Source organism: Pygoscelis adeliae, unplaced genomic scaffold, assembly GCF_000699105.1.
Source record: "Pygoscelis adeliae isolate BGI_AS28 unplaced genomic scaffold, ASM69910v1 Scaffold179, whole genome shotgun sequence".
Classification (NCBI taxonomy): Eukaryota; Metazoa; Chordata; class Aves; order Sphenisciformes; family Spheniscidae; genus Pygoscelis; species Pygoscelis adeliae.
The window spans coordinates 2,172,443-2,184,784 of record NW_008825612.1 but is presented as its reverse complement, the minus strand read 5'-3'; the positions used below and the strand labels follow the sequence as shown (position 1 = coordinate 2,184,784).

The window sequence follows — 12,342 nt, the reverse complement described above, 5'->3', positions numbered from 1 at the left end:
GCTTCTTCCTGCTGCTGTTGTAAAGGTGTACATGAAAAGATGTGCTGACCTCTGCCAGAAACCCCAGGAATCCAGTTCAGAGAGATATTCCGGTGAAGGGCACGGCTGGATTCAGGCAGCAAAGACAGGGATCGGTGCGGAAAAGCCGGCGCAACATTCGCTTCTCATTGCGTGGCTTCAGCGTGGCAGATTCTTTGCGATTGCCTGGTGCACCACAGTAATTAAATGGGTCAAGAGCAGTAAGTTTAGATACTTAACAAGAAACTAAAGACCTCGCTTGACAGCCGGCAGCGTGTCGTGCTTGTTTCACAGGAGTAAGGAGAATTAATGCAGGTCGCCGTAGTAAAAGTTGATCTGGGCCTTTTTGGCAATGATTTTGTGCTGCTTCAGAGATCGCATACCAATTAACTATAAATGCTGTAATGGCTGTAAATCAGGCCTTCGTATGAAACTGATGCCCCCATTTCAGATGACCTAAAAAAAGGGAAACAATAGACTCTTCCTCTCTCCTTTAGTGATACAAGAAAAGTAACGAAAGATAAGTAATGAAAACCGCACAACCAACCTTTGTTAATATAGGAATGTAAAATAACCCCGTTTCCTCCGGACTGTTCCATGCATGAGTGGAAAATGAAGTTTGTGCAATGAAATAAATATGATAGAAGTAAAATCTGAGGTGGGAATTGATTTTTATAAGACTCTCTGGTTTGGAGGGTGGAGGTAGTTTCACAGCAGCGTTTTGAAGGAAATTATTTGTCGTTGTCAGTATCGCTTCATCATTCCTGGTGGGGGGAAGGAGCTCCTGCCTCCCATGGCAGTTGTAAAAGGCCTTTGGGAAGGACGAGATTTTCCTCCTAAAATATTAAAGGACAAGTAACAAGAATGTTTAAAAAAAAAATAAAATTAAAAATCTATTAAGTGCATTCTCCCACAAAACAGGAGCGCTCTGCAGACCGTCTTCCCTTGCAAATTAAGAGACGGGACCAGCTTTGCTGCTGTGTTTGTAGATTCCCTTTGGACTAAACACTATTGAAAGGGTTTGTGCCCTGCTGTCTGTGCCCGTGCTGATGAGAACCGGTGTCCAGCAGCGAGGAGCGGACTCCATCACAAGTTGAACAAAGCGGCAGAGCTCACCTCAACTCAGCCACAGGAGGCAAATTCAGTCCCTTAACTTTAGTATCTCACCAGCAATCACCCAGAAGTGTTGCTCATGTCTGTGCATTGTGGTTATAAGGTGCAAGAAATACAGTTTTAAAACTGTAATTAATTTCTAAGTAACCTCTTTTTCTACACATTTATGGCATCAATGGGTATGACTGTTTATTATGTCTTACCTATAAAATCTGACCTGTTTTATATACTCTTTATGGAAACAGTGTACAGTCATAAATTAAAAGATGCAACTGTTTTGGATATTTTACTGGTGGTCCTGTATTTTCCTGCCAAAAGTGCAGCTGTTTTAGGTTTCTCGGGATAACATTATAAAAGGCTGTATGCATTTTGCAAGTTTATGCTTGAATTGCCAAGCCAGGGGTGGAATGACTCAACCTTCCCAGGAGCAACATGTACCAAGTGATGAATCAAAACAGCTAGCTGAAGCTCAGTGGCTTACAGGGCAACTGTGCAAAGCAGTTCTCATTTACGGTATTTTATCTGGTGTTCAGAATTTGAGACGGTCGTTGTGCTGATCGTGCAAGGCTACAGCCCGTGTCTGTCTTTGTATTTGGTGGGGTTTGGGTGCAAAACTAGCTGAGAATCCGGTCTCGTATCTGTTTTATGTGGGGTGCAAGAACTATAGGGTTACACAGCATTGAATGAAACCATTCAAGCCCCACGGAGCAGACACCTTTAATGGGAGCTCTTGGCGTGCACGGCTGGGTTGGAGCCCTCAGAAGGAGCTAAGGGGAGCCAAGAGCTTGCGGCTGTGCCAGCGTAGGTAAGCGCATTTCAATGTCAACTCATCGGTCTGGCTGGTTTGGTGTAAAATTAGGTGGCTCTGCAAATGGGTGATGATGCTTAATTAACGGTGAAGTTTAGAGGCTTCTTTAGCCAAAATGTTGACGACAGCTTCCTGCAGATCTAATTCCCTCGTGTCAGTGGACTTACTCCAGATACAGGTAGGCCCGAGAGCAGAAAATGCAGCCCTGTTGTCATCAGAGCAACCGGCACAGTCGGCTCTTGGGAGCGCCCAGCATTAACTGGACAGAGCTGAAACCCTCCGACTCCTGTGGGAGTGCAGGAAAGCTTGTGTTGTCGTCGTCATCGTCTTAGAAGGAACTATCAAAGGAGGGAAAATGCAACCCTTCCCCCAGAGCGAGCACGGAAAATACAAACCAGTGAGTGTACTTAACCCTGTGCAACCTATTGCAAAGATCCAAGTTTTTTCGGTGCGCCGGTTGGGCGGCTTGGCTGAAGGTGCATCAGCGTCGTCATTGTTTTTACTAACGGGGGTTTTATACCGAGACGTTCATAGGTGGCTAGCAGTAGGCACCTCCATCTCCTTGCTTTCTCCCAAAAAGTAGCTTCGACCTCACCGTACTCTGAACTACGCAGGTGTTTGATGATCTGCTCTAAAATAATGCTTCTCTTTGTTTTAGGTATCTCAACCACGTACGAGCCGCCTCTCCGCAGGATCTTGCTGGGGGCTACACTTCTTCTCTTGCTTGTCACCGAGCCTTACAGGATGCTTTCAGTGGTCTTTTCTGGCACCCCAGTTAGCCAGTGTGCATCAGCCTGTGATCAAGGGACACCGAACGGAGCAAGAAGCAAATCAAGCCAGCAAAGGTTGGGTAAAATTGCTGCCATCTGCACAACGGCTAAGCTGCAGTCACTTTTCTGTGTCAAACCAGCTGTGTTTAAGTGTTAAAGGGGGAAAAAAAACCCCCGTCTGCACGAGAGCTTTGTAAAATGGTAGATACATTTTTGTGGAGGGGGAAACTCATTAGTCATGTGGCACTTTGCTGAGGGAGGCTGAAGCAATAAGCCACATCTAATGGAAGATGTGAATAACTCAGCTGTGTATGTTTGAGGTTTAAAGAAATACACTTGTAAATTTTTTTTAAATAAAGCCAGACTTTTTTATTAAAGTTTGTGGTTTTACTCTTATTGCAGGGTTTTATTTGCACAAGCATTTAAATGCCATTTTGATTATAACATTTAGTGTCAATATTCAAGCCTACGTTTTCTTCCCATAAAACTAGTTTCCCCAGTTCAGACAAGTGGGTTTTTCCTCCTGCCAGCTGGATGAGACGAGAAACCCCGGAACCATGCCGACACGACTCTTATGCGGGATCCTTCCTGATGTCACTTGGTTCTTACCTTTGTCTGGAAAAACAAATCTTTAGCTGAAAGTCTTTCAACTGAGCTCCTCTAGAAGCAATCTAAGAAGCCTCGATACAAGGCTAGGTCATTAAAGTAGTCAAAATTGGTTTTGTTTTTTTCCTGTTTAGCTCCGTTTTGCAACTTTTCTGTCACGTGTTCAGGAGCTTCTTTTGGCAGGAACATCCCTTTGTCTGGCTTTTGGGATGACCCTTGCCACTTGATCTGCTGCTTTTATGTATTCCTTCCCCTCTCCTTGTAGTGGAACGTAGATGAATTGCAGCAGAGATGGGCTTCCTGTGGCGGGATTGGTCTCTGCCCTGAGTGTGTGTGAACTGCAGGGGATGGGAAACCGCTCAGGACAGCGAGCGCCTCCAGAGCAAAGCCTGGACCATGTTTTATGGGTCATCTGTTAATAGCTGTTGAATACTGCTCTGAGGAGTGTACTAAACAAATGTACTTTTTCGATGTTGTAATAAAGAGAAGAATAAGCTGTATTTCAGACTTGGTGCTTCCTTTATTAAGGAAAGTGAAGGGAGGCGCCAAAATTTCCATTGCCCTTTCTCTGAAATCCAGAAGAGTTGCCGACAGACAGGTAACGTTGCACGCAAGGCGGAGGTGTAGGAAAGGTCGTAGCCTGCGGCGTAGTGCTCCCTGCCGCAGGGGCAGGTGGCCTGGCCTCAGACAGAAAGCCCGTGGCTGGGCGTTGCAGGACTCAGCTGTGCGGTGCACGTTGAGACACCACTCATACGACTGCACTTGTGTTGCAGTCGAGACGAGTGCTGCTTTCTGCCTGCGGCCCTTCCTCCTTTCCTCTCCGCTGTAAGGCCTGAAAGTTGACATGCCCTTTATTTATCCATTCCCTCGCTCGTGGTAGATGGCTGCCACCACCGCTGGGCCTAGCCGGTTGTTTTCCTAGCAGCCAGAAGCTGTGGGAGTTCATTCCCTCTGTCACAGATGCCCGACAGCCTGTCTCCCGTTTCCAGGACAAAGAAGATAGCAGCAGTCCTTCTGGGATTCAGCTCGGGACCCTGGGAGGGAGTAGCAGCAGCCAGGGGGAGTCTGTACTATTCCGGGCTCACCCGGACTGGTAAAAATATACCTCACCGATGATCTGCTTTATATTCCGTTTGTAAAGCCTCAGGTCATTGCCCTAATGAATGCAGAACTGCGTATGCATTTTAATATGCATCATTTAAATACACTCACGCAACTTGTGTGTATGTTGGCTGTCGTTTGCTATTTCCTGTGGAAGGGTTATACGCACAAGTGGCAACTGCACAGAAATACGGAAAAACCCCTGGTTACGAGTGTAGCTACATATAATCCATTGACTTGCCTCTAAACTAAAGTTATGCTGCTAAAATAACAATGGCATTTAGTCCTTAAGTGACCAAAACTTCTAAGAATTAAAATCCTTCCCTGCCCCGGGATACTTTAGTCACGTGCTGAAAATCAGTTACGTAGTTGACTTGCTTAACACCAAACCGGTGATCAAAGCCAGGTTGCCGGTAGTGCAGTAGTGCCGAGAAGCCCTAAATGTGGACTGTGAGGCAATGCACACAGTCAAAGGGACCGGCGGTCTCCGGCAGTACAGGCAGGCGCGTTAGCGTAGATCATTCCAGAATGGTCGAGGGCCTTATCGCTACAGCATTTATGGAGGGCTCTGGAAAATAAGAGCAGCTTTCAGATGTTTATGGGAAACCCACGGGGCAGCGGTAGGAAAGCACGCGGCGGTGTTAGAAAGCGTAACAGACAGCAGGGATAGCATCGCAGGCTGGAGGCGAGAGTCCAGCGCTTGCTCTTAGAGGAGCAGTGACCGGTAGGGAGAGGATGCGATGTGCCTGTCATTGACAGCGAGGACAAACAGGTTAAAGCTGTTGCGATACCATTTCAAAGGCCGGTGGAGGAATACTCGGGCTGGAGCGGCAGGCCAGGGAAGTAATCTGTACAGCAGCTTTCGCGATAGCGCCAGTGAGTCATGATCATTTTTTTTTTCCCCTGGTTTGATAAATGCAATCTAGCGGTAACCAAGCTGTGAAGGCTTGCTCAAAAGCACCGGCCGTGTCACCAAGGGAAAGGCTGTAACATAGAGCCACTGAGCAAAACAAATCTCTGGGCCTTAGCGGTTGTTTGGGTGAGAACCAAGACATCAGGTTACAGGCCCCAGTGATGGAGCCACAGCAGCAGAGCCAGGGAGGCCGACGGACATCTGGAACCGAGTTGCTAGGCATGAGCGCTGAGCTGGGACTGAAGGAAAATATCTGAAACCAAGAGGGCGATCGGAGTTCCTCTGTCCAAAGGAACTATTTGTGGTTGACGTTGCCCAGCAATAGTTCGGATGGGTAAGAAGAGGAAATCACAAGGCAGAGGCTTTTCAAAGCCCTGCAGAATACAGGCAGCCAGTCAGAGAGATCGTCCAGGGACTGCAGCAGGGGAGCGGTCGGAGAGGTAGGGGGAGAGCTGGGAGACGGCAGAGGCGCAAAAGCCCCAGGAGGACGCGGTTTCAAGACGAGAGGACTGGTCAGCCAGGTACTGGTTTTCAGTCTCGTGCTTTAACGCAAGCGTGTACTTAATCTGCAACTGCGCGAACGGCATTAGAGTCCTTCCTGCTTTAACGGTGGGCAAACACTACGTTAGGAGTCAGCTAATCCCTAACTAAATCTCAGTGTTAAAAAGCATTTAGTACTCAAAAGCCTAGGAACGAGTATATGTGGCTATTTGGGCCTTTTTGTATCTTGGGTTAAGTTTTTGAAAGGTTATCTTGCTTACACAAGAGCTGTTTGTGCATCTGCTAACAGTAATCCAATATTCTTAAACACCAAAACCATTTGTCAATGGTTTTGACAATCCAATTGAGAATCCAATGCAAGGCTTATACAAGTCATCTTCCTAGACCCGGCAAAATATAAAAGCCTGTTTTCCCCACAAACCGCACGTTATCAAAGTGACACAGCAGAAAACCATCCCAGCCTGTGTCACTGAACTATCACGGGGTGTGAAACGAAAGCAGAAAAGCACCAAAACACATTTATTACAAAAAAGCGAAGTTTTATTTTTTTTATAGTAATGACAATTTAGATCTCCTTATTGATCCCACAATTTAAAAAAAGAGGTAAATGCAGGAGGCAAGGCTCACAGAGGAAAGCTGCAACATGCATTACGCATCTCGGCACCCGAGATGGGTAACACGGGTACGCTTCAAATAATTCAAGGGGCAAACCAGAGGTAACCTAAGTACGCCTTAGGCAACCTACTAAGGTAGTTACCGTATCTCCAGTCTTCAACTCAGTAACTTTTCTTCAGAAAAATCTTTGCTGGTACACAGACGTTTAGAGGCTGGGTTTGCTGGAAGAAGGTTGGAAGAAGTGAGTTATTTACTGTACAGTAAACAGACTGAACTAAACCACAAGCCATTAACGCTTAAGGGATTTAACAGGAAGAGATGAGAGTTAAAATCGGGATTAACAGTCACAAATGAAAACTGTTACAGCAATAATGGGGGGTCTTTACTAAATGCCAAAAAGGACTTTCAAAAAAACTGTATGGAGCTGCATTTTGACCTGTATCCCGGTGCTACCCAACAACGGCGTAAAAATAAGTTTCATGGTGTTAAAGCTTTATCAAAACTCCCTTCCTCCAGTTCATGTAACTGCAGACCGAAAGCCTCCCCTCCCTCCCCCCTTGTCATGTAGGGCACAGCCCAAGATCACTGAAACCAACTAGCGTCTACAAGTACTTCAAGACGCAAATGACCAATTGTACAAAAAAAAAAAATCAAATTCAACTTTAAAGATCTCTACAGATACCTATTTCTCAATTAAATTGTACAGAACTGGATTCTGCTGATGCGGTGACTCCAGACCTAAACTGAGTCCATGCAAGTGTAAGGGAGAAGGTCAGAACTGGGACCAGTCCCTTGGAAGTATGCCATTCCACCCTGGTGGAAATGAAGCTCCAGATCTTAAGTATTCAGCTAACAGAAACGTGTGCGTGGCGTTAGATACCCCCTCCTCCCCCAGTACGCAATCTAAGGCGTTAAGGTCTGGTTTACGGCCTGCGGGACGGTCCTCCCCAGTCCACCATTTTTCCTGTGGAGGCTGGCGCTGGGATCAGAGGAGCGGACCGCTGCACGAAGCCCTCCAGCTGCTGCACACGTGCAGGCGCTCAGTCCTGCCGGCCACCTCCGCGCTCACACCGGAGGACAGCATCGCCCTCACACAGCTGAAGTGGCCCACAGGGCTGACAAGGCGGGACCAGCCTGAGACAGCGAAAGGTGTAGCCTGAAATCCAAGTGCCGCGTAGGAGGCTCGTTCCTTACCTTCACCAGGGCAGGGCCTCTTGTACAGCACGTCCGCTGGAACCTGGAAACTAATGCACAGCATCTCCTTGTTCGGTGCAACGTTTCTAACCAGGTAAGTAGAACAGCGTCCATCCAAGGAGGTTCCCAGCGAAGCTTCAGCTCGTTCTTGAATATCTTTGGTGGGGTTGTCATGTTTGGAGAAACCGTAGCAGTGCACAGTGGGAAGGCCAGCAGCGCTGCATGGCTCCCCGACCAAGAGATGCCTGAAAACACCTAGAAATTCAATAGCCAAAGCCGGCAAATTCATGACTATATGAAAAGAGGTTTTCTGTTCTTCTTGCAGAAGCGGGAGCTCTTTACTTAGTTCTTCCCTTACTGGCCCCAGGAGGAAGTCCCTGCCATCCATATTGAACGCTTTTATTTTGTTGTCTACTTTGTTTAGTCTGCAGTTGTGCAGGAGCCAGTTGTAGGATTCAGGATTGAGATCGTTTGCGAATACGTGGCACTTTTTTTTTGCTGCTGGAATAGCAAAAGGTCCAATCCCAGCAAAGACATCGAAAAGGACATCACCGGGCTTTAAAAGCTCAATGATACGGCCGTGTTCTGTGGAAAGACGTGGGTTCCAGTAGACTTTAGAAAAGTCCAATTCATACACAATATTATTTTCTTTGACCTGAAAGTCCAGAACATTTGGTTAAGCCTCTGCGTTCAAACTCCAGACACGTTTAAACATTATCAGTAATTGAGACAGCTGAAAACCAAGGTGCTTTATCAAAAGGTAATGTGTACATTGACATTTGTCCCATTAGCAGTACACAGGAATCTTGTATAAACAGATCTACTCATCAGAAACAGCCATAAGGAATGTTCCAACTGTCAATCCAGATGGCTGGCTTACGCATGTCTCAATCACCAGGTGGAAATAAAGCAGCAACTTAAAATGACCATAAAAAAAACCCCAAAACATCTGAGGCTTTTCAAGTGCTTTGTGGCTGGCTGACAACTCCTTTATTGAAAGCAGACCTTGGGAAGATGCCTCAAGCCCTCCTTAGCGGAGTCCACATAGTAAATAAGCGTCTGAGAATGATACAGCACAAGAATGGCAAGAGTCAGCCAAATTCAAAGCCATTGGGAGCCAATTCTGCAGTTTGAAAAAATACTGTGTTTTATCTCTCAAGGTGACAGCCTGGAAACTAATCCAAACCCAAACTTTGGGATGACCACTATCTTAAGAACAGACCTAAAAAGAAACGGTATTTATTCAGATGAGAGTGGGATGCAAGGTAACGCTCACTTTGCATCACCACGCTCGAATTGTGTGACTCCGAAGTAAAGGAACTTTGGATCCCAATCACTGCATCGTTTGCTTTGCCAGCAAGTAACACACCGAAGTGTACCTGCGCTCCTCAGCGTGCAGCTCAGTGGCATGCTACATGTGTGCTTAATGAGCTAATACCATCGGCATATTTGATTGTCACTTCCCCCTTGACGATTCAAATGCCTTCTCTGTGCATGTACAGGATGTTCTACCAAGCTATTAAACTTTTTTATTTGGTAATCTAATGTTTTCTCTTCTAAAAGTATAAAACTGCTAACAGTTAGGAAAAGTATTTTTTGGTCAAACCAGTGGCCAAGTTTCCAGCTACAGACAAGAAGCCCTACGTAAGGAATGCTTGGCAGTTACATAGTGCTTTACACCTGAAAAATGTCAAAACAGAGAAGATGAGGTTTGTCTTGCTGCTGACAGAAAAGGAAAAGGCATAGGCAAAATCTTGCCTGCGTTGCAAAGCCAGTGACATTTAAAAACACGGTCTCATGTTCTATACCAGCCACTGTACAAGGCTTGGTGAAATTAAGAAACAACATTTTCTTAGATCAAATCCACTAAATATTTTGGCTTTAGACTAAGACACACCCCTTGCTACAAGTCTGTAATGAGTATCTCTGAAAGAAACCTTTACTTCAGTGGCTTTTACATATCATTAAAATCTAGGCTGCGAACTTGAAAGAATACGTATCTTCATCATCCCTATGGTTAAGGGTTTGCTCTTGGCAGACCAGGACAAACGAACGTAGAAGTAACTGCCAACTCTTACACTCTAAAACAAGTGTCAGGAAGGGCACTGTGCAAAGGAATGGTCTTACTAGCATCTCTTCATCACATCCTTCCAGCAGATGTCTTTGGGGTTTAGCATATTAAGTTTAAAATAACAGGGGAAAACCACCTGTACCTTGGTTACTAGTTTGCTCTCTCCAGCGAGCACCTCCATTTGAAAATTTCTGTATGTGCTGTCAATAATATTGGTTTTATTCACTACGCAGGTGACTCCCGGATTCTTGTCAATTATAACCTGGCCTGAAAGAGAGGACAAAAGATATTCCGGTTAAGGGACTACAACCTCTTAGTGTTCTACAAGAGATACAAACACTGCTGTTTACAGTTAAATTAACAAAAGTAAGCATGTATTAGAACAACCTTCCTCTGATGATTCAGGGTTGCAGATACAACATCTTTCTAAGGCACATACTTTACCCTGACCCCAGGCTTAGTGAAGTGAGACCACAATTACTGCAGGAGGGGAGAACTGTGCCTTCTGTGCACAGCTACAGCATCAGCACAAGGCTATTTAAAGTCCAAATACAAAGCAAGGAAAAGCGCTCAAAAGTTTTCCTTGCGCAAGGAATAATTTATCGGTAGAATAATTGTTAAAATATCTTTTTAACAACAGACAAAATATACGAATTACTTTTGTGGAGAAGAGTTGTTTTACCTACCAATCAAATGTCTGTACGGTAGCTGATGATCCCTAAGATTCAAATGAGCTATGTGACCCACACGGCTAAATCCAGAGGTGACTTCTTGACCTTCAGGAAGGACTGCTCGTAGGATCTCCTCCGACTTGAAATTCTCGTAAGTCAGCTCTAAGTTATACTTGGACACCTCAGGACAAACATTAAGCTGTTTTAATACCTCTTGCTCCGATTCTCCCAATGAGAATTCTGGTATTTTATGAGGATCCAAAATAACAAGTCTACTGTCCTCGTCTTCGGGATCCTCAACCACTCGCTTTAGACCAGGACGCTGTAGTACCATATGTTTTAGGGACTTTAGCAAACTATTTACAATTTCTTTCTTGACTTTAAGAACTGGAACAACAACTGTCCTTTTAAAAGCTTCTCTGTTGAGTAGTGTCATCCCACGCACTTCAGGATGCGGCGAATACAGTTCTAGATTAGCTTTATCCTCCACAGTTTCAGGCATTGTAGAAAAACTTTTTTTTTTTACTACTACAGAGAGCCCAGGTATTCTGCCAGAATATTGCGCCAATACCATCCAAACTGCTGGAAATGATGTATTTGATGCAGCTGTCCTAAAATGATTAGTTTTCAGTAGTCTGGCAGAGTATCCAAATCTCCATAAAGTCCTAGAAGAGAAATTATTCATTTTATAGACATTATGTAATCATTCCATTAAAAAGGCTGCAAATCACATGGATTTGCTGTTCTCTTAAACTAGAATTTCCATCTGTACCCAACAATCCACAATAGTTTAGTACAGCTCTTTATTATGAATTATATACTACAAATTTCTGTCCTTTTGCAAATGGTATTTTTAGACTTAAGTGTTAACTAACTTTAAGCAGTGAGATAATCCCCCCCTGCCAAAATACAATGACCTCTCTTTGTTCTAATGGACTTGATATTAATCCCGGTGAGCCAAATGGAAAAACTTCTACTGTCTTGATCTTACTGTTGGATCCCTTCTGCCTCTGATAAAATTCATTACCAAGCAGTGGTTGCTAGAAAACAGTTATTAGCAATTGTGGTCATAATCACTCTTCAGCAATTTCTGCCTCCTGTACCCCAGTGGTAAGGGGTTACACACCCCGTAGTGTCTTCGCTCCACGTGCTGCATGCCAGAAAGACCATGAATTAAATGCAGAATCCCCTTAAAGGTACAGGGAAGCATTAGTAAAGTCTGTTCAAGCAACTGAACCCCTCTCCACAGTTCATTCATAGGATGGGGACTTGAAAAGTAGCTTTACACTTCTCTAAATAAATGGTTTCTTCCACTAAAGACAGTCCACAGGCGCCCAACTTTCCTGACTCTGCATCAGCTGCTCTTAGGCAGGAACCAATGATTTCGGTAGTGTGCGAGGCTGACGTTTCTCCTGCCTTCTTGGGAAGTTTGTTTTGAGATTGGGGGTTGATAGGAGGATGCAAACTAGCTCTGAGGAAGCCGGTTCTCTTGCCTGCCTCAGACATCTACAGGGCTGTTGCCCTCCTTCAGGGTAACAAGCCATGCGGTCTCTTCTTCAGAAAAGGAGCTGCGCCCAAGCCCTAGCAAAGCTGGCCCCGCTCCCATCCTCCCCCCACCCCAAATCCCAGCTCCTCGCTGGGACTCCCTACATCCCCAAGCCAGCTCATTTCCCTAAGCCAAGTTTTTGGCAAAGCACACCTCCTTTTCCCTGTTGAGTCAAGAATAAACATCACATTCTTCACGTCTGCTACAGAGGAGGAAGACTTCATCCAGAGGCCAGAGCACCCCAGTGTTTTTCTTAGGCATTCCCCTTCTCCCTAGCTGGAAACTGCTGGCCTGGTTCGCACGGGCTTCTCGGCGTTAGGTCAGCCCGCAAGATAAACGCCCCCCCCCCGCCGGGTCTGGTTGGAGGCCACGGCAGCCCTCCTGTCGCAAGAGGACCAACATCTTCCCGAGGCCG

At 45.5% G+C, this 12,342-nt stretch overlaps 2 protein-coding genes across 2 annotated transcripts in view; one reads left to right on the top strand and one right to left on the bottom strand.

Moving 5' to 3' along the window:
• MNAT1 (MNAT CDK-activating kinase assembly factor 1) overlaps positions 1–3,811 on the top strand; it is a gene marked incomplete at its 5' end in the record, with an annotated part of 110,939 nt that extends 107,128 nt beyond the window's left edge. The window contains one exon of the mRNA XM_009332753.1: positions 2,598–3,811. Within this exon, the coding sequence (XP_009331028.1) occupies positions 2,598–2,718 (121 nt within the window). The remainder of the gene's footprint in view (positions 1–2,597) is intronic.
• Positions 3,812–6,386: 2,575 nt separating this feature from the next.
• On the bottom strand, positions 6,387–11,045 carry TRMT5 (tRNA methyltransferase 5). Its single transcript, XM_009332734.1, has 4 exons — positions 10,397–11,045; positions 9,853–9,977; positions 7,640–8,294; positions 6,387–6,666 (listed from the first exon to the last, which is right to left on the bottom strand). The coding sequence occupies exons 1-4, from the start codon at positions 10,953–10,955 to the stop codon at positions 6,602–6,604; spliced, it is 1,404 nt and encodes a 467-aa protein (XP_009331009.1). The 5' UTR covers positions 10,956–11,045; the 3' UTR covers positions 6,387–6,601.
• Positions 11,046–12,342: the final 1,297 nt, after the last annotated feature.

Bases quoted from the DNA above. Each gene is read 5' to 3' on its own strand.
- TRMT5 (XM_009332734.1), bottom strand. From the start codon at position 10,955: ATGGTATTGGCGCAATATTCTGGCAGAATACCTGGGCTCTCTGTAGTA. The intron at 8,295-9,852 runs GTACAGGTGGTT...CTGGACTTTCAG, and splicing joins AGAGCAAACTAGTAACCAAG to GTCAAAGAAAATAATATTGT. The intron at 6,667-7,639 runs GTAAGGAACGAG...ACCTTCTTCCAG, and splicing joins GAGGCCCTGCCCTGGTGAAG to CAAACCCAGCCTCTAAACGT.